This window comes from Melanotaenia boesemani, chromosome 12 (assembly GCF_017639745.1).
Source record: "Melanotaenia boesemani isolate fMelBoe1 chromosome 12, fMelBoe1.pri, whole genome shotgun sequence".
Taxonomy (NCBI): Eukaryota; Metazoa; Chordata; class Actinopteri; order Atheriniformes; family Melanotaeniidae; genus Melanotaenia; species Melanotaenia boesemani.
The window spans coordinates 6,846,389-6,870,038 of record NC_055693.1 but is presented as its reverse complement, the minus strand read 5'-3'; the positions used below and the strand labels follow the sequence as shown (position 1 = coordinate 6,870,038).

At 44.2% G+C, this 23,650-nt stretch overlaps 3 protein-coding genes across 3 annotated transcripts; 2 read left to right on the top strand and 1 right to left on the bottom strand.

The window, feature by feature from the left end:
* Window positions 1-4,325: 4,325 nt before the first annotated feature.
* On the top strand, window positions 4,326-5,258 carry LOC121650582 (olfactory receptor 6N2-like). Its single transcript, XM_042002147.1, has one exon. It carries the CDS (start codon window positions 4,326-4,328, stop codon window positions 5,256-5,258), a length of 933 nt encoding a protein of 310 aa, XP_041858081.1.
* A 6,331-nt stretch (window positions 5,259-11,589) lies between these two features.
* LOC121650581 (olfactory receptor 11H2-like) lies at window positions 11,590-12,507 on the bottom strand. The gene has a single exon (XM_042002146.1). The coding sequence runs from the start codon at window positions 12,505-12,507 to the stop codon at window positions 11,590-11,592; it is 918 nt and encodes a 305-aa protein (XP_041858080.1).
* Window positions 12,508-20,451: 7,944 nt separating this feature from the next.
* Window positions 20,452-21,887, top strand: LOC121650578. The gene is made up of 3 exons (XM_042002145.1): window positions 20,452-20,580; window positions 21,265-21,699; window positions 21,822-21,887. Exons 1-3 carry the CDS (start codon window positions 20,461-20,463, stop codon window positions 21,885-21,887), a joined length of 621 nt encoding a protein of 206 aa, XP_041858079.1. The 5' UTR covers window positions 20,452-20,460.
* The last annotated feature ends 1,763 nt before the right edge of the window (window positions 21,888-23,650 follow it).

Here is a 23,650-nt window from a genome sequence, read left to right as displayed (position 1 = left end):
TAACCTTGGCAAGTTGTGGTTCAACGCCATGACACAGGAAGTCCTTGTAACTGACCCATTGTAACGTTGATCTCCACCAAACTCGCCAGGGAGGAAGACGGTCAGGCCAGGAACTCAGCCAAATTGACATGTCGGAAAAATTGCAATATGTCACTATAGGACTCCCTATAAATATTTAATCTATCAGCCCCAACTACTGTATTGACTGACATTATGAAATGTGGCATATTTATATAACATGCCAGGACAAACAAAAAAGCCTCTTCATGTCCAGATGCTGTCAATGCCATTCCTGGAAACAGGAAGTCCCATCATTTTAACCTTGTAAAACTAATTCAAACTCATTAATATCATCCTTCATGAAATCATGGTTGAAAATATGACTGACTTCTTGCAGCATCATGATTAAAATGGCTTCCTGTGATGGTTATATCATTCGCTATGAAACAGAAAATGGCTCTAACCCTGCCGTCAATTGACCTATGAAGGTGATATTTTCCTGTTCTCATTACAGTTCCAACCTGAACATGTTTCTATATGAAAAACGACTATAGCACCACCCAGTGGCCCCATGGAATTTTCCTCTTGATAAAATTATGCTCCGGTTTGTAAGAATTCAACAGTTTGTAAGAAACAAGGTCATGAATGGTTCAGATGTCATCACTGGTCAGACTGAGGTGAAAGTTGATCCTCTAATGAATAAAATCACCCCTTAATGCAGACAACCTCTGGAAGAAAGGGCATACAGCTGCGGGCAAGAGCGGCCAGGCGGTAGGACGGGGGTTACCTGCTGATGGGGCGGTGCAATAAGCCGGAGCAGTGCATTAGGAATGAGAGCCTTCATCACTGCTTGCAGCTTTAATTAGGGTCCGAGCCATACAAAGTATGGCGAGACCCTATTGTAGTTGAAATGTTTATTCTCCTCCTTCTAAGCTCCTAAAAGCCATATTTGACCCCCTAAACACCCATGAAAAGTTGTGAAATTCGTCACACACATCAAGCCCTGAGCAAATTTCGATATTCTATGGTCCGCATACACTTCAATGCAAAAATGGCTCAACAGCGCCACCTAGAGACCAAAAAAATCCCCAAATGAATGGGGTCCCAAAAGTCTACTTCGACGTAGGAAGACGAAACTCGGCACACACGTGTACCACCCCGAGTCGAGCAAAAAAGTCAATGAAACACCTGTTGCCATGGCAACGGGGTGCCCGCCATCTGGCGTGTGCGGCCATTTTTTGGCCATTTTTTGCACTTTACACACATCGTATTTGAACGAACTAGTCTGAGGGGATTCGCCCGACTGACTCCAAACTTGGTGGGAAGCTTCCTGACAAGTTGGGGACCAAACGCTCCTCAAATCTTTCTAATAGGAAAAAGCGTGTAACCGTAGCAACCGTCAGAAAAACGCCTTCTCGCCATGAAACACGGTTTGCTCATATCTCCATGGAAATACGTGGGATCTGCACCAAACTTGACAGTATTCATACGTGTCACACCCCAACTCCAGCAAAGAAGTCAATCGAACACCTGTTGCCATAGCAACAGGATGCCCGCCATCTTGGATTTCACTGCCATTTGAACGAACTAGTCTGAGGGGATTCGTGCGACTGACTCCAAACTTGGTGGGAAGCTTCCTGACAAGTTGGGGACCAAACGCTATTCAAATCTTTCTAATAGCAGAAAGCGTGTTACCGTGGCAACCGACAGAAAATGACCTCGCCAAGAAACACGGTTTGCACATATCTCCATTGGAATACATGGGATCTGCACCAAAGTTGACAGGATTCATACCTGTGACACCCCAAGTCCAGCAAAGAAGTCATTCCAACACCTGTTGCCATGGCAACCGACGGAAAATGACCTTCTCGCCATGAAACACGGTTTGCTCATATCTCCATGGAAATACGTGGGATCTGCACCAAACTTGACAGTATTCATACGTGTCACACCCCAACTCCAGCAAAGAAGTCAATCGAACACCTGTTGCCATAGCAACAGGGTGCCCGCCATCTTGGATTTCACTGCCATTTGAACGAACTAGTCTGAGGGGATTCGTGCCACTTACTCCAAACTTGGTGGGAAGCTTCCTGACAAGTTGGGGACCAAACACTCCTCAAATCTTTCTAATAGGAGAAAGCGTGTAACCGTGGCAACCGACGGAAAATGACCTTCTCGCCATGAAACACGGTTTGCTCATATCTCCATAGGAACACATGGGAACTGCACCAAATTTGACAGTATTCATATACGTTGGGTCCTTAACGCATTACAACACCTGTTGTCATTGCAATATCGGGTGGCGGGGTCCAGGCCGCTCGGACCCGATGGATGCCGCTTGAGGCTTTAATTTAATTTGAAGTTGCTGCTGTAGTGTCAAATTAGTAAAAGTATTTTTCACTAATAACTCCAAATCGTCACCCTCCATGTTCGCACTTAGCTTAGTGGTGTTGCTAATAGTGATCGCTATATTACAATCATGTGGACAAACTTCTCTGATTTGATTGATATGATGCAGAGAAGTGACTGGCTTCCCTTGGCACAAGCTCATCTAATCACACTTTGGTAGTGGCGTTACATTAGCCTCATCTGATTGGCTGATCATTAAATTTTATTGGCCCTATTTGCCCACCTCACGGCTTTAGCATAAAGTGTATCACCACTAATTTACCACAAAAGGGCAAAGAGACGGCAATTTGCAGAACGGTAAATAAAAATTGTCTTTGTATTTACTCTAAAATGAAATGTTTCAGAACAATGACAGTCATGGTCTTAGAAAAATTTATCAATGATTGAATGGACATAAACAAAAAATAAGTAGAGGAGGCCTAGCTTCACTTCGCCTCTGGGAGAAAACGCCACTGCTGTTAAAATAGGGGGGGGGGGGGGGGGGTCACATTTAGCCTAAAAGACAATTTACTGTAAGTCATATAGTTTTATCTTCAGTTATATAAGTACTAAACAAAGTTTAGTGTTAGTAAAAGAAAAAAAAAACTTCAATATCTCAAAATCTGTTTTTCTCAATAAAATCAGCATACATGTATTTAAACCTTGATCACTGCCATGTGAGACTGAGAAGGAAGTGGGCAAACCTTGAAATGATCATCTGATTCCTGTTTCATTCCTGATTGGTGGAAATGGTGACGTTCCAACTCTTCCCATGTTCCAACCATTTCTGGTCTCCCCTACATTAAAACAAATGAAAACAAGAATTAAAGAAATTAAATATAACACAAAAAGTTAAGCTAGAAAAGGGCATAAAATGCAAGAAATTTCCGGTTTAAGAAATTAGGAACCATTTTAAATGAAAACAGGAGCAAATTGAAATGCTTTTTTACCTTGATGTAAAACAGCTGAGTTTCAGTAGACCTGCAGTTTTTGGAAGTTTATTCCACATGTAAGGAGCATGAAAACTGAAAGCTTCTGCTGCACTAGGAGTGAATGTGAGCATGACCGGTTGTTTGTCTCTAATTGTTGAACCTGTGATGGACAGGAAACCTTTCTAGGGCGTGCCTTCCCTCTTGTCTAGTAGCAGCTGGGATTCGCTTTAGCACCCCCCCCACCCCCACCCCCCACCCCCACTACCCTGCATTGGAATAAGTGGGTAGGCAATGGATGGATGGATAAATTCACTATGATCTGACCAATAAAAACTAACAAATCATTTGCTTGGTGTCAGGTCACAGATAATTTATGCCATTCACAGAAACTAATGATAGCCAGTTTAATAACTCTGCTACACAGTAATCTCTGCCTTCTGTTTATTTGACATCCAGCTATCTGTTCAGCATCCATAAAAGTTAAGCTACAGTTCACTTAACAACTGTGGCTCCTGACATAAACTGCTATTTTCTGTCAGAGAAATTGTTTTATTTGCAAATATATCTGCATACATATGTTATTAATTTGGCACCTTTTAGTGGTACTGGTTATTATCTCTGGAGTGGAAAACCAAGTAAACTAAGCAGAAAAGCACCAGGGACATGAGCAGTTATGTGTTATGTATAATGTGACACATGCTTAATTTTAAGTTGTCAAACTACAGCACCACTTCAGGCCTCTACGTTTAAAGAAGTTCTTTGCCAGTTAAAATTAGTTTGAGAGAACGTTTAATTAGATCCATGGAGAATAAACCAATCTAATAAAATCTTTCAGCATGCTCAAACCATTTACAAAATGTATTTTAGAGGTGAACGCACACCAGATGTACGTTTCAGGTAATTTGGTTTTCATGCAAATATGATATTGTGTTTTATCCATGTTGCTTATAATGATTTTTTTAGGTTCTTTGTTTTATTAGTGAACAATTAGTATAGAAAACATTCATGGAAAATAATAACACACAAAATGTAACATATATAACTTTTGATGGGTATGTAGATTTGCACAAATTCAGGTATCTTTATTTTGTAATTCTGTTGACAGCATATGTTTTAATAATCTTCTGTAATGTCACAATTGGATGTCTTATCTGGACACACAAAAGCCTCCATGAACCCATGTACATTTTCATTGCAGCTTTGCTTTTTAACTCTGTTGTATTCAGCATTAATATTTACCCCAAACTGCTTATAGACATTTTATCTGTTAAACAGATCATATCATATTCAGCTTGTCTCTTCCAGTTTTTTTTATTTTATTCTTTGGCTGGTTCAGAATTCTTACTTTTAGCTGCCATGGCCTACGACAGGTACGTGTCTATATGTAAACCTCTGCAATATCCAGTTATCATGAGAAAATCTACAGTTACTACTTGTCTGTGTTCAGCTTGGCTTTTGCCTGCTTGCTTTATTGCAGTCCTGGTAACACTCAGTGCTAATATGCAGCTCTGCAAATTTAATTTAAATGGAATTTTATGTAATAATTCAATATACAGTCTTCACTGTGTGAGTTCTGAAACACGCTCTATATTTGGTGCTGTTGCTCTGATTATGTCTGCACTTTTCCCTCTGCTATTCATACTTTTTACCTACACCAGAATACTTATAATATCCTATCACAGCTGTAAAGAAGTCAGGAGGAAAGCTGGACAGACCTGTGTTCCCCATCTGTTGGTTTTAATCAGTTTCTTTTGTTTGTGTGCTTTTGATGTTATAATAGTTCGAGTGGGCTCCAGCTTTCCAAAGGTTGTGCGCTTGACAATGATGGTGCAGTCAGTTTTGTATCATCCTCTGTTCAATCCAATTATTTATGGAGTAAAAATGACGGAAATTTCTAAACAATTGAAAAAATTCTTCTGTCAAACTAAGGTAATCTAATGACGTGAAGGTAAAAGTAAAAAGTAGGAATATAGATAGACGTGTGTATATACATTTATATTATTTGTAAAGAGAAAGCAAATATTTTAATTATCTCATTGTTATATTTTTTGGAAAAATGTTAAATTATATGAAATGTTCTATTGTATTTGCGGGAAACCAAAAAGCAATGAGAATGAATAAAATGTTGAAAAATATGTGTTTTACATTCCTGTTGTGGCTTTATTAGTATGTTGTGATGTGAAGAGGAAGTAAGGTCTGTTTTTTTTACTGAGGATTTAAAGATATGCAGTTTAATGAGTGATTGATACTACTTAAGAACAGCTCTCTGAATGCAACTCAAAAAAAGAGAAAACATGACAGAAACATTGACTGAGCCATGGACAGCATTTCCAGCATGTCACAGACTTTCAGACCAGTTTGAACTCCCAAACCCTGAGAACGATTCTTTTCAACTTCTTAACTAGTTAGTCGTTTCCAGACCAGGTTCTTCTATCTTCTGTCCCAGTTCTCTTCTTGATTTTGAAATTTTCCTGCTCAAACCAAACTGATTCAATCAGTGTTACAGCGCATCAGCTCATTGTGTTGAAGCTGAAAACTGTGGAGTTTGTTTGTTTTCTAGAAAACTGGCTCAACAAGTGCACATCCACTGGAAGCAACGTGTTAATAATAATCCAGCCCTCCAGGAAAGCATTATGTTTAATATAATTTACATGGACAATTGTTTACTACAAGGACATCAAGCTGTATTACAGAAGTTGTGAAAATAGCATAATGAACCATAAACCTGTAAAGAATACCTGCTTTCTTAAAGACTTATTAACAAAGCTGACTTTTTAAAAACTATTGCAGTAATCCAGTACCAGATACAGGAATCAATAAGATTTTATTGATACCGATGTCATACTCAGTGCTGCTTATCTATATGGTTATATATCGATCGCTTGTTGAGCCATGTTTTCTAGAAAACAAATAAACTCCACAGTTTTCAGCTTCAACACAGTGAGCTGATGCACTTTAACACTGAATCAGTTTGATTTGAGCAGGAAAAGTTCTGATTAGAAAGAGAACTGGGACAGAAGAACCTGGTCTGGAAACAACTAACTAGTTAACAAGTTGAAAAGAATCGTTCTCAGGGTTCGGGAGCTCAAACTTAAATTAAACGTTCTCTCAAACTAATTTTAACTGGCAAAGAACTTCTTTAAACGTAGAGGCCTGAAGTGGTGCTGTAGTTTGACAACTTAAAATTAAGCATGTGTCACATTATACATAACACATAACTGCTCATGTCCCTGGTGCTTTTCTGCTTAGTTTACTTGGTTTTCCACTCCAGAGATAATAACCAGTACCACTAAAAGGTGCCAAATTAATAACATATGTATGCAGATATATTTGCAAATATGATCGGACTGTGGTGCTGCTCACTGAATGAGGAAGGAGGTGGAAGTGACATCAGCATGAGAATGCCTGCCATTTTTTTTAAAAAGGAAGCCCTGCTATGCCTCCACGTATTGCAGGTTGAGCTGGTTCATTCAGCCACCAGCAGTATTTTAATCACTACACTTAAACTTTAATTCATTCCCTTTATAGCTAAAATAATAGCTAGGCTACAGCATATAGCCATAATAAAATAATGTTTTAAAATCAAAGTATAAAGCAACAACTATAGCACTGTTTTCCACAAGAACAAACAAAATCTAATCTTCAATTTGTGCAGCCTGAATATTTATAAAAAATGGAACGGGGGTGGATAAACCAGAAGTGGTAGAGAACACCAAAACAACATGACAAAAGTAAGAGAGAGGTTAGATGATGCTGTCATGACAATCTACATTATTTACTATGAGGCTAAAAAAAGCCTTGGCTTAGAAGTCACAGTCAGCTCAGATCATGTCTCTGCTCCTGCAGCTCCTACCAATACTGTAGCACCTGCACACAGATTTGCCTGCTGCCGGTGTCAGAGGTGTTTTTTTTTTTTGTTTGTTTTTTTTTAACCCCAGCGTCTCTTTACCTGACACTGCCTCCTTTCTGGAGTCTGCTGCAGCTTTGGATTGTGCTCCACGTGTTATTACAGGTTGAGCTGGTTCATTCAGCCACCAACTGTAATTTTAATTGCTACACTTAAACTTCAATTAATTTACTGAGGCTAAAAAAGCCTTGGCTTAGAAGTTACAGCCAGCTCAGATCATGTCGCAGCTCCTGCAGCTCCTGCAGCTCCTGCCAATACTATAGCACCTGTGTACAGATCTGCCTGCTGCCGGTGTCAGAGTTTTGTTGTGTTTTTTTCTTTTTATCCAGACGTTTTATCTAGTTTTATTTTATCTAGACGTTACTCTGCCTGCTGCTTTCAGTCCACTTCTTGAAGATGATGTGGACATTTATTCCTACAAGGTCCAGTATGCTGTAAAATACAGCTTTGATCTATCTCTGTGTACCATCCTTTATAGAATACTTCCACATTATCGATCCAGAACGAACGAAAATAGAACAGCACAAAATCTGGTTAAAATGACCACCTGTGGGTGAAATAAGTAGAAATTATCCTCTGTTCTAATGTCTGTTATATTAAAACTACTTTTTCTGAAAGTTCATGTAGTTTTAGGAAAAGTCAAGGACCAGCAAGGTTTCATGATTTTATTAGACAAAGTTACTGAATGAATATGCAAATTTCAAAACAGTTAAAATGCCCACCTTAGTAATTCTGGTGTTAAAAAGAAATTCTGGTCAGATTACTAACAAATGTGCAGTGCTTAACTATTACGCTACAGTAATCTCGAATTTCATTATTTGCAGTGTCATTATCACAGTTCCTGTAAGAATTGTCCCTCCCTGGTCACTAGGATCTACTGAGCAGCTTACATCGATTGTATCATTGACAAGGTTCAAGCTTAGAGGCGTTCAGGCTTTCGCAACAGTGGCACCGAGACTCTGGAACAAGCTGCCTCTAAATGTTAGGCAGGCCTCTTCACTGCCTGTTTTTAAATCTCTTTTAAAATCCACTTGTGTACTCTGGCTTTTTCTAATAAAACATGTGACTGAATTGTTCTGTGTTTGTGTTGTATGTGAAGAAAGATTTATATATATGTACATGCATATTTATAGACATACTGTTGATTTTATCTGTAAATGTTATTTATTATTTTATGATGTCTTCCATTGTTACCTGTTTGTGGGTCTTTCTGCTTTAAGTTTTGCCCAAGCGGTAACCTTCACCTGTATAAAGTGAAGCCTATGTGGAAGTGCAAAAAATTGCAGTTCACCCCTCATCCGCTAGGGTCTGGCTCCAAAACAAAGCAAATCCCCATAGACTCCCATGTTAAAAAGGCCAACTTCACAGCAGAAATAAACATGTTTAAAGGCTGGTACAAAAATACATTTTAGGATTAATAGGTCAAGTTTACCTTCATGACAAATGTGAGGGGGGTGAATGTTTTTATAACTCATCAGTTTGGATGTTATTTAATCTTGAATTAGGCATAATTAGGGGCATGTCCTTTTGATTGACAGGTATCTAATATCTGGGGCAAGAAAGGAGAGTGCAGCACAACCAAGGTTTTTAGCCGGCTAACACTGTGCCTTAGCTTTAGCCCACCAACCTTCATTAGCCGGTTAACTCACGTTAGATCCGAATTGACTCAGTTAGCTCTTAACTACAGGCAGCTCGGAGTTTGATAGTCAATCATCCACCCCCATGCTCACAGCCCCCCTCTGAGCTCTGCCACTTTGCCCATCTTTGTATTTTCTGGGAGCGATGGCAGGCATGACGCTGCCTAGATGGCGATGGTAGGAACCACCCAACGAGCTTCACTTTTGCTCTTCAGAAATCTACGGGTGACGTCACAGAGGCTCCATCTTTTATATACAGTCTATGGTTTTGTCTTAAGCAAGAAATTCATAGTTAATCGTATTGATTTCATCTGGCTACTTCTGTCTGCTGTCACATCAAAATAAACATCAGTGACTCCTCTGTATGTGCCCTCATGAAGTCTTCTCTTTATGGTAGCCTCTGGAGAGTGTTATTCACTTGGGTGGATGTTGTGAAGGGGTTTTTCATCACTAAGGAAAGGATCTTGCAAACATCCACCTCTGTTCTCTTCCATGGACATCCATACCTGTTTTAAATTCCCAAGCTTACCAGTGAACTGTTTTCCTTGCAAAAAGTACCTGACTGTTGAGTTGGTCATTCCTAACATTTCTACTATCTCTCTGACGGATTTCTTTCACATCCATTGAGAACTCTTTTGACTGCATGTTGTGGGTTCACAGCAATAGTTTCCAAATGCAAATGCCACACCTGGAATCAACTCCAGAACTTTTACCTCCTTGATTGATGATGGAATCATGTGTGTGTGTGTGTGTGTGCGTGTGTGTGTGTGTGTGTGTGTGTGTGCGTATTTTCTGGACGGTCCAGAAAGTCACTCGCTGCTCCAGAGCTGCAGGTTTTAGACCCCTGATTTAATGTCTGTAAACCAAAATTTACTACATTTTCATCATATAGGAGGAAGGTCTCTTTTAAAGGAAACAAACATTTTGCGTTTAACAATACGATTATTCGCAATTAATCTTAATGTAATTTTATGTAATTAATATATACAAACACACACATTTCTGTTTTCAAAACAGCAAAATCCAGCCTGAGCCAGTACAATTTGTCATTGATCTATGTTTTATTTATTTATTTATAGCAGGAAAATGACAATTGATGGACCAATGTGGAGACAAAATGTCACTAAAACAGGATGACAAATTACTTGAGAGAAAATGAAAAAGAATGGAGAGATAAATAAATACATGAGTTAAAAAAAGAATTACAAGTTGGATGGGGTCAGGGTGCTTATTACTGTAGTAAAGCAAAAAAAAAGTAAAACAGGTCACAGGTAAAAATAAAATGCATAATAAAAAATGCAGGGGTATGGCCAAGTCACTGAGATTAATGCTTTTGTTTTTATTTTATTTATTTATTTTTTTTTTTAAAGAACTGTGTTGTGTTTTGGATATTTAAATAACAGAATTTATTATCTGGTGCTGGACTTACCCTTACTGAGCTGGATTTGTGATTCAGGAACAGGAACATGTCTTAAACCTGAGACTGTGGATATTTTGTTTTTGCAAAGCAATCTCGGTTCAAATTAATGTCAGCTGTGAACATTTCAGAGCAACACCCAGTTTGACACTCACAGGCCTGACTGAGACCGGAGTCGAAATTGTACTTCACAGTTGTCTACAGCAGAAAAGCAGAGTGAAAAATGTGTTTGATTATATCACTCTCTGATTCTCTTTCTCCTAATTTGTTTCTGAGTTGACCCTTTTTGTCAAAATGGGAAAGGAAGAGATAAAGTTTGAGTAAAAGAAATTAGGACTGTTGGTCTAACATGATACAATGTGGAGAAGCTAACTCCTGGGAAACTGTGTATTTACTCATCAGAGATGCGTGTTTAAACTTTTTAACATATAATTCAAACCTGACTACAGCCTTTATCTAAGCAACTGATCAGTAGGTTTAAATGGGTTATTATAATCCTCACACAGAAAGTCAATGTGAGCTGCTTCATTAGCTGAAACTAAAGATGCACAATATCGGCCTAATAATGGTGTCGGTCAAGATTAAATATTGCATATTGGCCATTCCACCAATTTAATTAACAGATAAAATAACAGGCACTGGCAACATAATCTAAGTCTGTTTTGTTTAAAAACAATTGTCATGATTCAGTTTTTTCATGTTGTACATAATTTAAGTTCAAAAACATTTTCTTATTTTAAACAGAGTAGTTTTTAAGTCATTTATTTATTTATTTTTACACCTGCATTTGCCAACAGCCAAGATGACAGAGTATGCAGGATAATAAATTTAAATTTCACAAAAAAAGAAATCAGATAATCTCTGCAGTTAGCTGTGTGTGTAGGAAATATCAGTATTGATTATCAATCAAATGAGCTGTAAAATATTGGCATATTGGACATCAGAAAAATTTATCATGCATCTCTAACTGAAACAGAAGTACTGAAGCTGGGAAATATCTAAAAAAAAACAAAGAGAAACTGTGATTTTATAAAACTTGTAAAGCCATTGTTACATGCAACATCTGTAGAAAAGCTGACAGATTACACCATGTAAGAAAAAAGTGATTTTAAACCATTAGCAGGGGACACATGTCTGTGCAGCTTCTCTTCTGACTGCTTTATGATGTAAATTGGATATCACCAGTATTTTACTGTGATTATTAACAGCAGATGGTGTGCTGTCATAATTAAAAACGATACACTTGAACTTACAAAGTACTGGCTGTAATTTGAATAATTACATAAACAAGTGTATTTGCAGTTAGAATTAGGTTAAAGTAAGACACTTTTTCAGATGTTTAGAAATTTCTTTCATTTTAAACCCATAAATGAATGGATTAAACAAAGGATGATAAAGAAGTATTTGTAAAGTCATTATCAACCGTGCTGCTTTTGGAACATCTGATTCCACTCGAACTATAATTACATCATATACAGTCAAAGTGGAGAAGCTGATTAAAACTAACAAATGCGGTAAACAGGTTTCAGCAGCTTTTTTCCTGAACTCTTTACCACTGCGATGAGATATTAGCAATATCCTTGTATATGTAAAAACTGTAAAAAGCATTGGGAATATTACAAGATTTAACAAACAAATGAGTCCAAATATGGTAATTGAACTCGATGTCACACAGTGAAGTTTATAAATTGAGTTGTTACATAATATTCCTTTTAAATTAAAGTTACATATTTCAGCTCGAGCACTCTGTATTGTTTGTACTGCAATATGACAAGCAGGAACAATCCAAGCTAGAACCAGGAAAACACTCACAGTGTTTCTATTCATTATAGCTGGATATCTCAAAGGTTTACATATTGACACATATCTATCGAAGGCCATTGCTGAAAGCAGTAAGAATTCTGAACCACATGTAGAATAAAAGATAAAAAACTGAAAGTGGCACGCAGAATGTGATATGATCTGTTTTTCAGATAGAAAGTCAATCAAAAGTTTTGGGTAAACAGAAGTGCTGTAAAGGATACAGTTAAATAACAAAGCTGCAATGAAGACATACATTGGCTCATGGAGGTTATTGTGTATCCAGATCAGGTAGACTATAGCAGAATTACTGCAGAATATTAAAACATATGCTGTAAACATTACACAAAAATATAAATACCTGTATTTGTTCATTTCTATATACCCATTAAGAGTTATCTGGGTAATGTTTAGGTTGTCATCCATAAATGAGCAAATAACTATTGTAAATGTTCAAAAGAGAAAAAGAGAAATATTCTATGTTGCACAAAAATCTAAACTGCACTGAACATGTTTTTCATTTCCTGAATTTAAAATACACTGGTTAAACTGAGTTCATTATCATTTGAAGTATGACAAACTGAGCAGGATGAGTTTGCAGAAGGATTTTATGAGGTTGTTAAATGCTCTAAGGATCACATCTCTGGAGGCTTGACACACTGTCACACAGTCTGGACACACAGTCTGGCTTATTCAGCATGTACCAGAGCCCACAAACAATTTTGCACCACACGCTGGAAAGTAGCTGGAGCATTGCATAGCCCAAAGGGCATGCACTCCCACTCATACAGTCCCATAGGGGTGGTAAAGGCAGTCTTCTCCTTATCACGGGGGTCGACCTCGACCTGCCAGTACCCACTGGACAAGTCGAGCGTCAAATACCATTTAGACCGCATCAGCCCTGCTAGCGATTCCTCAATCCGCAGGAGTGGGAACGCAACCTTATGGGTGACAGCATTTAGTTTGCGGTAATCTACACAGAACCACCAGGTCCTGTCCTTCTTCTGGACTAACACCACTGGGGCGGCCCACGGGCTCGAACTCTCTGTCACCACCCCACTAGCCAGCATCCCCTGCAGCAACGTCCACAGCTCCGGAAAGAGGCTAGGTGGAATGGGCCGGTACCGTTCCCTCACCGGAGGCCCCGCAGTACCAGCTTCTTCTGGTCATGTACCTCCAAGGGGTCAAGCGGGGACACTCTAGCCAGTGACCTGTGGATGGGCAGCTCTACTGGATAACAATGTGGATTACAAACAAGAAGAGAGGGCCTTTTGGCCTGCATCTGAACCACTGCCCTTCCTACCCGCCATTCTCCACTGCTATTCCCCATATCCTCCACCAGACATTAACCCAACCACCCCGCTGCCTGAGGAACCCAGGCCCAGATTAAAGTTTCCGCCTGGGGGGCTAAAACAACCTTCTCCCTGACCCGCAACTGGGCATTCCCCTGAAAATCCTGGGATGGCTCCTCAACTCGGACACGATGACACACTCTGAAAGCCTTATCCAAGGCTTCCCCTTCCCCATGGGACAGGGTAGACTTAAAGGCTAAAAGCCCCTTGTGCCCATCCCGGAACAAAGTCTCCCAGTAATGGCTAATAACTTTCCTGCCCAACATCCCGTGGTCGGATGGACCATTCCGATCCTCCACTATGATCACACCCAGCTGAGGTATTACCACCCCGCTTATCTCAAAATCTACCAGGGCATAGCCCACATGGCAATTCCAACCCATTAGCCGCCCTCAAGGCCAACTAAGGAATCTCCGTGGGCCCTCTAACCCACAGCTGCTTCTCATGTCGCTGAAACAGGAAACAACTAAATAAAGTCACTTGCGACCTGGTGTCCAGAATACATGGGACAGCACAACCCTATACCCTCACTTCAACCTCCGGACACTGACCAACTAAGGCGGGCCCCAGCAAATCCTTCTTTCGTGCCCCTCCTTTAGCCACTGGTTCCACCGTGGCTGATGCAGACAAAGAATCCTGTGCTGCAAAAGAACCGGCCTCCCCTGGTCATACCCCTGCAGCTGCCGCCCTCGCTGTCTCCCTGACAACTCACCTGTCCTCCGAGGCCTATCTGCAGCTGGGGACGGCCTCGAAGACCCTGGAAGTGGAACCTGGGAAAAGTGATCCTCAACCGCCTTTGCCTCTCTACTGAGGTTGCCAAACTTAAGGGTGGGGCTTTGTCTTACCAAGTTCTGCAGCTCCAGCTGCACTGGCCCCAGGGTCAGCTCCCCCACCAATTAAGACAACAATATCTCCTCGGTGGCCTCCTCCAACCCTGGCTCTCTCGCTTGCCACCGTGCAAAACACTCACGCAGCTGCAGAACAAAGCCCCCATCCCTTCCCCAGATAGCTGTCTACAGCTGAAAAACTGGGCTTGGAGCTGGACCTTGGACACTTGGTTTCCATACAAGTCTTCCAAGGCCCTCAGGAGCTTATCAGGGGTGTTAGAGTCCGGTGCAGAGTCCCAGCAGCTAAACAAGGAGCCGGTGTCCCGAGCCAATGCATGGTTCCAAGATCCCCTCGGGCAACGGACGACGTTGAGACACTTAAGGGTATAACACTTTTATTTAACACAACTCATAAGGCCATCCAGTTGGTTCTGCTGCTCCCCGCAGCTTCCGGTGTTTTGTCCTGCTTTTTCTCCCCAGTTTTCTCTCCTTGCAGAAGGCCTTATTGCTTCCAGGTGTAGTCAATAATTACAGGAGTCCACAGTACTCAGGCTCCCTCTGCAGCCCAGTCAAACTCACATTCCCTATGTTAGAGTCCTTGGGAGTCTGACAGTTCAGCACAACTAACAAAATCAATAATACAAAATAACTTTGCCAAAACCTGGTTCTACCCACGATACATACTCAATCCACAGTAGGTGCGATGACCAGGAAGAGGGATTCCGAGAGGCCATACAAATTGCAGGACAGTCTCCAACTCCTGGTTTAGTCTCTGTCTGGCCACTGGTCTGAGGATGAAACTCTGAGGACAGATTGACAGTGGCACACAGCAGACCACAAAACTTCCTGCAAAACACTGAGATGAATTGAGAACCCTGGTCAGAAACCATATGTATCTGCAAACAAAAGCATAGAGTAGAACCAATTGTGCAGTCTCTTTAGTAAAAGGAAGTTTGGTTAAGGGAACAAAATGAGCCATATCCCTTAACTCCACTATGGTGAGGACCACGGTGTGCCCATCTGATGCAGGCAGACCAGTGATGAAGTCCAGGGAAATATGAGACCAAGGGCAATAAGGAATAGGAAGAGGCCAAAGCAATCCAGCCAGAGGTCTTCATGAGGTCTTAAGTTGGTTACAGGTAGGGCAGGCTTTAGGACTCCTGAATGCCCTCTAGTAGAGGAATTTCACCACATGGTTAGGTTCTTTAAAGGTACCACAGGCCAGAAACGTACAATATAAAACAGTATGATTTTATTAAACACCCAATAAAAAGATAATAAAATTAAAACACAAATCCAAAATAATGGTAGTGTAGCAGGACACACGGATGTTATGTGTTTCATTAATTGCCGTATGTGTTGGTCGGCTAATTGCTGAGCAGGCCGATGATATAAAAGGCAAGCAGGGTATGCAGGCTGCCTCTTGCTGGTGGCTGAGTTACGTCAGTTCCTGGTATCCGTAATTTCCCCCTCTTGGATGGTGCAGGTAGGCTAGCAGCCGCTGCTGCAAATTGGTTGTTTGTCCCTCCAGTGCTGCTCACTCTGGTTATTGTTGCAGAGACTCACCGGGTATTGCTGCAGGGTGCACTCTTCATCAAGCTCCCGGATCCGTGAGGCTGAGGCTGCAGGCTGCATAACTAGTCGGGGATTCCTTTTATACACAGCGGCGTGATAACCCGCCGCCTGACGCTAAGCTGCAGAGGATAAAGCGGGTCGGTGAAAGCTCCGTGATACGAGGTCGTCTGATTCGAGCTGTGGAGTGACCGTGCAGCGCTGGATCACGTCTGCTTGGACCGCTGCTGCTTTGCTTTGCTTGGTTCCGTTCTGTGTTGCTTGGCTGTGCTGGTGTGGCTGCTCTTTGCTCGGCGCTGTCACTGAAGAGGATCTTCGTCAGGAGGACGTGTCGGCTAAGTTTTGTTTTTTTTCAGGGACTGACGGCTGCGGTGTGTGCGCTGACGCCGTCAGCTGTTTAGCCAGAAGGAACCTTTCATATTGACTATTAGCCGAGCTGGCGTGCACGCGTGCGCTTGCCCGTTTTAGAATAGACGTCGTTTTTTGTATTTTCTTTTATCAAGTTTGTGTTGGTTTGTCTTATTTAGCGTGATTATAATTCTGTTTTCTTTCCTTTATCAGGTGCTGAGCCCCTTGGTGGTGGATCGGTGTCCCTGTTGGTGGTTTCCCCCTATGTGTGTTGTGTGGAATTGAGTTGGTGTGGTTTGTTCACCCTCACTTGTGGTGTCCCTGGGATCCCCTTTTTCGTTTGTTTTTGGACCCTTTTTGAGAGCGGAGACACATTTCCGGTTGTTTGGGGTTTTTTTTTTTCTTTTTAGTTTTCATGTGAGTTATGTTTTAACTTGTGTGTTTTGTGTTTTTTTTTTTTTAGTCAAAGCAAAGCAGCAGCTGGTTCCTTGGATCTGACGAGTCTGCAGGCAAACTCACCCACCATTTGCTCCGCCCTTGGGTGCACGGTAGGCTGAATAGCAATATTCATCGCTTTAGTAATGGCGGAGGAATTACAGGGTCTTCGGGACTTAGTTACACAACTACAGGCTGAGAATGAGAGACTGCGACAGGAATCGGATGCATCCAGGCCTGGTCCTTCTACTGCAGCCCCAATCCCTACTCCCTCCATTACTCCCCCTACTGCCAGTGCCCCTTTAATGGAGAGACTGATTTTTGTACCCTGGGATAGGAAATGCCCCACTTTTAGAGGTAACTCAGGTATAGGATTAGCAGAGTGGCTGGAAGAAGTGCAGGTTTGTATGAGGGCCCGCCACCTGTCTGCCTCAGACCAGGCCTTCTTTTTATTTGACCATTTAAAGGGTGAAGCACGTGAAGAGATTAAGTACCGTTCCAGTGAGGAACGTGCAGACCCAGCTAAGATTATTGGGGTTCTGCAGGAGCTATATGGCTGCGCAGAGTCATACGTATCATTACAAGAGGCCTTTTTCTCCCGACGGCAACACGAGGGAGAGACTCTGCTTGAATTTTCACTTGCCCTAATGGGTCTCATGGCATCGGTGAGGCAGTGTGCACCTGGTGGTATGCCTAATGCTGAAGTCTTGTTACGTGACCAGTTCATAGAGCATGTGCTGGATGGGGCTTTGCGTCGTGAACTGAAGCAGTTTGTACGAGGGCAGCCTGCCGCCACCTTGCGGGAGGTGCGGAGTGAGGCAATCCGGTGGGAACGAGAGGGTTTGCCGGGGGCTGGGAGGGGTCGTAGTCACTCTGTTCCGTCCCTCTTTGGAACCCAGTGTGTGGTTCAGGGTAGCGGCCAGAGAGAACAGGACTCCCCAAATGCTTCTGCGCTGCAGGAGTTGAGGGAAATGCTTAGGTTACAGCAAGAGAAGTTGAACAAACTGACTCAAAGCCTCTCTCAGCTGCAGGGCCTTCAACGGCCTGCCCGTACCGCTTCCCGTGGCCCAATAATTTGTAGGAGGTGCCAGCGGCCAGGTCATCTGGCTAGGGAGTGTGATGGGGCCCGTGTTCCTTCCCTCATGCAGCAGAGCCGGCAATTTCCTCCTGCCCAGGAGCCGGAAAACTAGCACACCCTGAATTGCAGAGCCACAGTTCAGATGGGGCAGTTGTGGGCTCAGGTTTTGTAGATGGCGTGGAAGGATCCAAGCTGATGTCGTCATGTCCGTATATAGATGTGCATATGGGTGGAGTTCCTGTCTCTTGTCTGGTGGATACCGGGTCAATGGTGTCTACCATTACGGAGTCTTTTTTTCATCAGCATTTCGAGCCATGGGGTCAAGAGCGATTAAAATCTTGTCACTGGTTACAGCTCAGAGCAGCCAATGGTTTGGCTATACCTTACATTGGCTACCTGGAACTAGATGTGGAGCTTTGTGGTAGATTTATGTCAGGTTGTGGGGTTTTAGTGGTCAGGGACCCCCCTGGGGGGACATCATCACAGGCTCCAGGCGTTCTAGGAATGAACATCATTCGTAAGTGTTATGGGGAGCTGTTTGGGCAACATGGCCTGGCTCTGTTTGATCAGCCACCGGTATCGGAGACCTCTGAAACTGTCCGGCAGGCACTCCAACGTTGTCACCAAGCCAGCATTACAGCGCATAGGGGAGTAGGAAAGGTCAAGGTCCGTGGAAAAGGGGCCTGTCGTATCCCTGGTGGCGTTATGAAGGTGGTGGCAGCTACCTGCTCAGAGCAGTACAGGGAACAGTGCTGTTTGAGCCCCTAGATTCAGGGCTTCCAGCAGGGCTCCTTGCGGTCCCAGCCCTGGTACCAGTAGTCCGTGGCACCACTTACATTCCAATTATGAACGTAGGGTCCTCTGATGTACTGCTTTATCCTCGTGCGGTCGTGGGGTCCCTAGAAGAGGTACAGGTGGTAAGCTTGCCTGCTGGCATCACTGAGGTGCTGCCTCAGGTAGCTACGGTGGCCTCGCAGCTAGTCTCCCCCTCAGTCCAGGAGCAGATAGCCGCAATGGAGTTATACCATCTTCCTGCAGAAGTGCAAGATAAAGTGAGGGCTCTACTTGGTCAGTACAGCTCCGTTTTTTCAGTCCATGATGGGGATCTGGGTTGCACAGACCTGATCGCTCATGAGATTCCTCTAGAGGATGACATTCCGGTGCGGCAGCGCTATCGTCGCATTCCTCCTTCTGAATATGAAGTCGTTAAAGACCATATTAACCAACTACTTGGGTCGCAAATCATTAGGGAGAGTAGCAGTCCTTATGCCTCTCCCATCGTAATGGTTAAAAAGAAGGATGGCAGTCCGCGGATGTGTCGATTATAGGCTGCTGAATAGTAAAACCAGAAAGGATGCATTTCCATTACCTCGTATTGATGAGTCTCTGGATGCTTTGACGGGTGCGTGTTGGTTCTCCACTTGGTTTGGGCTTTGTAACGCTCCAAGCACATTTCAGAGGTTGATGCAGCGGATTTTTGGGGACCAGCAGTGCCAGTCCCTGCTGTTGTACCTCGATGACATCGTGGTTTTCTCTTCTACCACAGATCAACATTTGGAGAGATTGTGTGTGGTGTTGGAGCGTTTACAGTGTGAAGGGCTTAAAGTGAAGCTCAATAAGTGCGCCTTCTTTCAGCAGGAGGTACGCTACTTGGGTCATGTCATTTCTGACCAGGGTGTGTCTACTGACCCCGATAAGATTGAGGCAGTTGCTTGCTGGCCGCTCCCTGCTACACTTCCAGAGTTGCACTCCTTTCTTGGTTTTGCTAGCTACTATCGCCGTTTTGTGGAGGGCTTTGCAAAGCTGGCCGCACCGCTGCATAGACTGGTGGCAGAGTTGGCAGGTCGTCCTTCCACACGTGCAGAAAAGACTGTTTCCAGTCATTGGACGGGTGAGTGCCAACGTAGTTTCGAGGCACTGAAAGACAAATTTTGCTCCGCACCAGTCCTGGCCTATGCTGATTTCACGCTGCCATTTATTTTGGAGGTGGATGCCAGCTATGGAGGCCTTGGCGCTTTGCTATCCCAAGAGCAAAATGGTAAGGTTAGACCCATTGCTTATGCTAGCCGTGGGCTGAGGCCCACAGAGCGTAATATGCAAAATTATAGCTCTATGAAATTGGAGTTCTTGGCCCTTAAGTGGGCGATGACGGAAAAATTCTGCGAATACCTGCTGGGCCATAGGTGTGTGGTCTATACAGACAACAACCCACTGCGACATTTGACCTCTGCTAAGCTTGGGGCTACTGAGCAACGTTGGGCGGCCCAACTAGCCTCTTTCGACTTTGAGTTGAAGTATCGCTCAGGCAGTAGTAACAAAAATGCGGATGCCCTTTCTCGTCAGCACCCCCCAGAGCCCCAGGACATGCAAGCCCTAGTCGGTGGCACATCACTTCCTGAACCCTTGCAGCAGGTCTTGCGTGCTGATGAGGCTGCTATTCAAGCGGCAGTGGCAGCCTTGCCCCACCACCCACCATCAAATGGAGGTTTTGGTTTTTTGGAGGCGGAAACAGCGCCCTAATAAGGAGGAACGGAAGCAGGTGTCTCAGTTGGCCTTGGTCTTGTTGCGGCAATGGGACCGGTTAGTTGAGAAAAATGGGGTGCTGTATCGCCAGGTTTTCCGGCCTGATGGGGCAGAGGTCCGGCTTCAGCTGTTGTTGCCGGCTGCGCTAAAAACTGCTGTGATGACCGAAGTGCACCAGGGGCATGGCCATCAGGGGATTGAGAGGACCTTAGAGCTCCTTCAACAGTGGTGCTATTGGCCAGGTATGTCCGCGGAAGTGGCCCAGTGGTGCCAGGCATGCAAACGGTGCCAAATGGCTAAGGATAATCAGCCGGTTGCCCACAGTTTCATGGGTCACTTGCTGGCGTCACGGCCAAACGAGATTCTAGCAATTGACTTTACGGTGCTGGAGCCCAGCCGGAATGGCATGGAAAACGTTCTGGTTATGACTGATGTGTTTAGCAAGTACACGTGGGCCGTCCCTACCCGTGATCAGCGGGCCGCGACGGTAGCTCAAGTTCTGGTAGTGGAGTGGTTTTCAAGATTTGGGGTGCCAGCAAGGTTACATTCGGATCAGGGGCGGAGCTTTGAGAGCTTCCTCATTAAGCAGCTCTGCGCTTTATATGGGATTGAAAAGTCCCGCACCACACCGTACCACCCCTCAGGTAATGGACAATGTGAGCGTTTTAATAGAACGCTGCACAACCTTTTGCGTACGTTGCCGTTGCCCCGGAAACTCGATTGGAGCTCTTGTCTGCCCCAAGTTCTGTACTCCTACAACACCACCCCACATCAGGCAACTGGAAAGTCTCCTTTCCTGTTGATGTTTGGTCAGGAGCCTAGGCTAGCTGTGGATTTTATGTTGGGCCAAGTTCAGGACCCTGTGGGTGGTGATGTCCACGAGTGGGTCCATGAACACCAACTTCGCTTGCAGGTGGCTTTCGATGGGGCCCGGGACAGGCTGAGGGTAGCTGCTGAACGCCGCAAGAGAAACCATGATAGGCAAGTCCAAAGTGTCCCCCTTAGGGAGGGCCAGTTGGTTTGGTTGCATTACCTTGGTATACGGGGACGCCATAAGATCCAGGATCAGTGGGCCCCAGAGGTGTATTGTATTGTAAGGGCACCAAACGGAGGAGGGCCAGTCTACACCATTGCTGCTGAGAATGATCCCACCAAGACTAGGCAGGTCCATCGGTCTCTTTTGAAACCAGTAGTAGGAGGTGATTCGCCAGGTGGCGCCGCTAGTCCTGCGTTACCCCCTCCTCGGCGGCCTCAAGTAGAGGAGGAGTCCTCATTTGACGGCGACTTGTTGGTTTCGTTACCGCCAGACTGCTTGTCAGCTCCTCCACGAGCAGCAGCAGTGATTCCGACCACCTCTCAGCCGTTGCCGTCCCAGCCAACCCCAGGCTCATCTTCAGGGCCAGCCTCATCAGTCGATGGTGCTTTGGCAGCCAGTAGTAGTCTTCCTCCCCATGGGGTGGAGGAACCTCTTGCGCGGCGCACTGTTAGGTCGACGGCTGGCCACCATTCTAATGTGCACCATCTTCCAAGGTCGTCAGGGAGACCCGTGTACAGGGTGGCAAGTCCCCCTGGTCCAGTGTCTCACTCTGTGACTGTGTTATTTAGGCCCTGGTGTTAAAATTGAAAATCCATCATCGGGACGATGATTCAACTGGTGGGGGCCGATTGTAGCAGGACACACGGATGTTATGTGTTTCATTAATTGCCGTATGTGTTGGTCGGCTAATTACTGAGCAGGCCGATGATATAAAAGGCAAGCAGGGCGTGCAGGCTGCCTCTTGCTTCCTGGTGGCTGGGTTACGTCAGTTCCTGGTATCCGTAATTTCCCCCTCTTGGATGGTGCAGGTAGGCTAGCAGCCGCTGCTGCAAATTGGTTGTTTGTCCCTCCAGTGCTGCTCACTCTGGTCATTGTTGCAGAGACTCACCGGGTATTGCTGCAGGGTGCACTCTTCATCAAGCTCCCGGATCCATGAGGCTGAGGCTGCAGGCTGCATAACTAGTCGGGGATTCCTTTTATACACAGCGGCGTGATAACCCGCCGCCTGACGCTAAGCTGCAGAGGATAAAGCGGGTCGGTGAAGGCTCCGTGATACGAGGTCGTCTGATTCGAGCTGTGGAGTGACCGTGCAGCGCTGGATCACGTCTGCTTGGACCGCTGCTGCTTTGCTTTGCTTTGCTTGGTTCCGTTCTGTGTTGCTTGGCTGTGCTGGTGTGGCTGCTCTTTGCTCGGCGCGGTCACTAAAGAGGATCTTCGTCAGGAGGACGTGTCGGCTAAGTTTTGTTTTTTTTCAGGGACTGACGGCTGCGGTGTGTGCGCTGACGCCGTCAGCTCTTTAGCCAGAAGGAACCTTTCATATTGACTATTAGCCGAGCTGGCGTGCACGCGTGCGCATGCCCGTTTTAGAATAGACATCGTTTTTTGTATTTTCTTTTATCAAGTTTGTGTTGGTTTGTCTTATTTAGCGTGATTATAATTCTGTTTTCTTTCCTTTATCAGGTGCTGAGCCCCGTGGTGGTGGATCGGTGTCCCTGTTGGTGGTTTCCCCCTATGTGTGTTGTGTGGAATTGAGTTGGTGTGGTTTGTTCACCCTCACTTGTGGTGTCCCTGGGATCCCCTTTTTCGTTTGTTTTTGGACCCTTCCCAACCAAGTAGGTCTCAGCCCTGATTTACCCTTTTTTAATCTTATTGGTTATTTTAACGGATATTGCTTTGTTTAATAAATTCATTGGTTTATTGGAAGTGCTGTCTCTGCCTCGTGCATTGTGAACCTGGGTACCTGGTGGTAAGAATTACCACCGGGGTTCATTTCCTCGGGTGGAAGCCCCGGGGTGGCGTTGTCCAACCCTTGCACGACCCCTTAACGCCACAGTAGCACTGAGGCAAAATGGAAAATCACTGTCAGGGGCCGACCCAGCACACGGCAGCTCCAATCACTAACAGGGAGAAGGGGTCTACATTCTAAACATCTGTGTAATCACTCACACTCACACAGCGATCAAGGGGAATCGTGGACCACCACCCGAAGCACCTGACAAAGAAAAGGGGGGACACGGTTAAAACACAACGGCCACAGTGCTACACATTCAAAAACAAAATCAACAATCCAACATAAAAAAAAAACATGCACAAGAAATAAAGCCAAATAATCATGCAACTTGATTAAATAACAAATTAGTTGAAACACAAAAAAATCAATAAAATGACACAAGCCTGGCAGATCAATTAGTCCATGCTCCTGTGACTAGGCAGTGTCGATGCCAGAACAATGCGACAGGACAGCAACCACCCCGACACCAGAAGCATCGACCTAAAGCAGCAAGGGCTTAATTCTGAAACCCGGCAGTTGGCCTTGCTTCCGCAGCCAATGCAAACAGCAGAGCCTCATGCTGTTGCAGGGCAATCTCTATCGTCTCAAGGGGGGGTAAGGCATTGT

What these genes read in the sequence shown, in the direction of transcription:
- LOC121650582 (XM_042002147.1), top strand. Translation starts at nt 4,326, where the DNA reads ATGGAAAATAATAACACACAAAATGTAACATATATAACTTTTGATGGG.
- LOC121650581 (XM_042002146.1), bottom strand. Translation starts at nt 12,507, where the DNA reads ATGGATGACAACCTAAACATTACCCAGATAACTCTTAATGGGTATATA.
- LOC121650578 (XM_042002145.1), top strand. Translation starts at nt 20,461, where the DNA reads ATGTCCGCGGAAGTGGCCCAGTGGTGCCAGGCATGCAAACGGTGCCAA. An exon ending in CGTCACGGCCAAACGAGATT is followed by an intron (nt 20,581 to 21,264) that starts CTAGCAATTGAC and finishes GGTATACGGGGA; the next exon opens with CGCCATAAGATCCAGGATCA. An exon ending in AACCTCTTGCGCGGCGCACT is followed by an intron (nt 21,700 to 21,821) that starts GTTAGGTCGACG and finishes TGTGTTATTTAG; the next exon opens with GCCCTGGTGTTAAAATTGAA.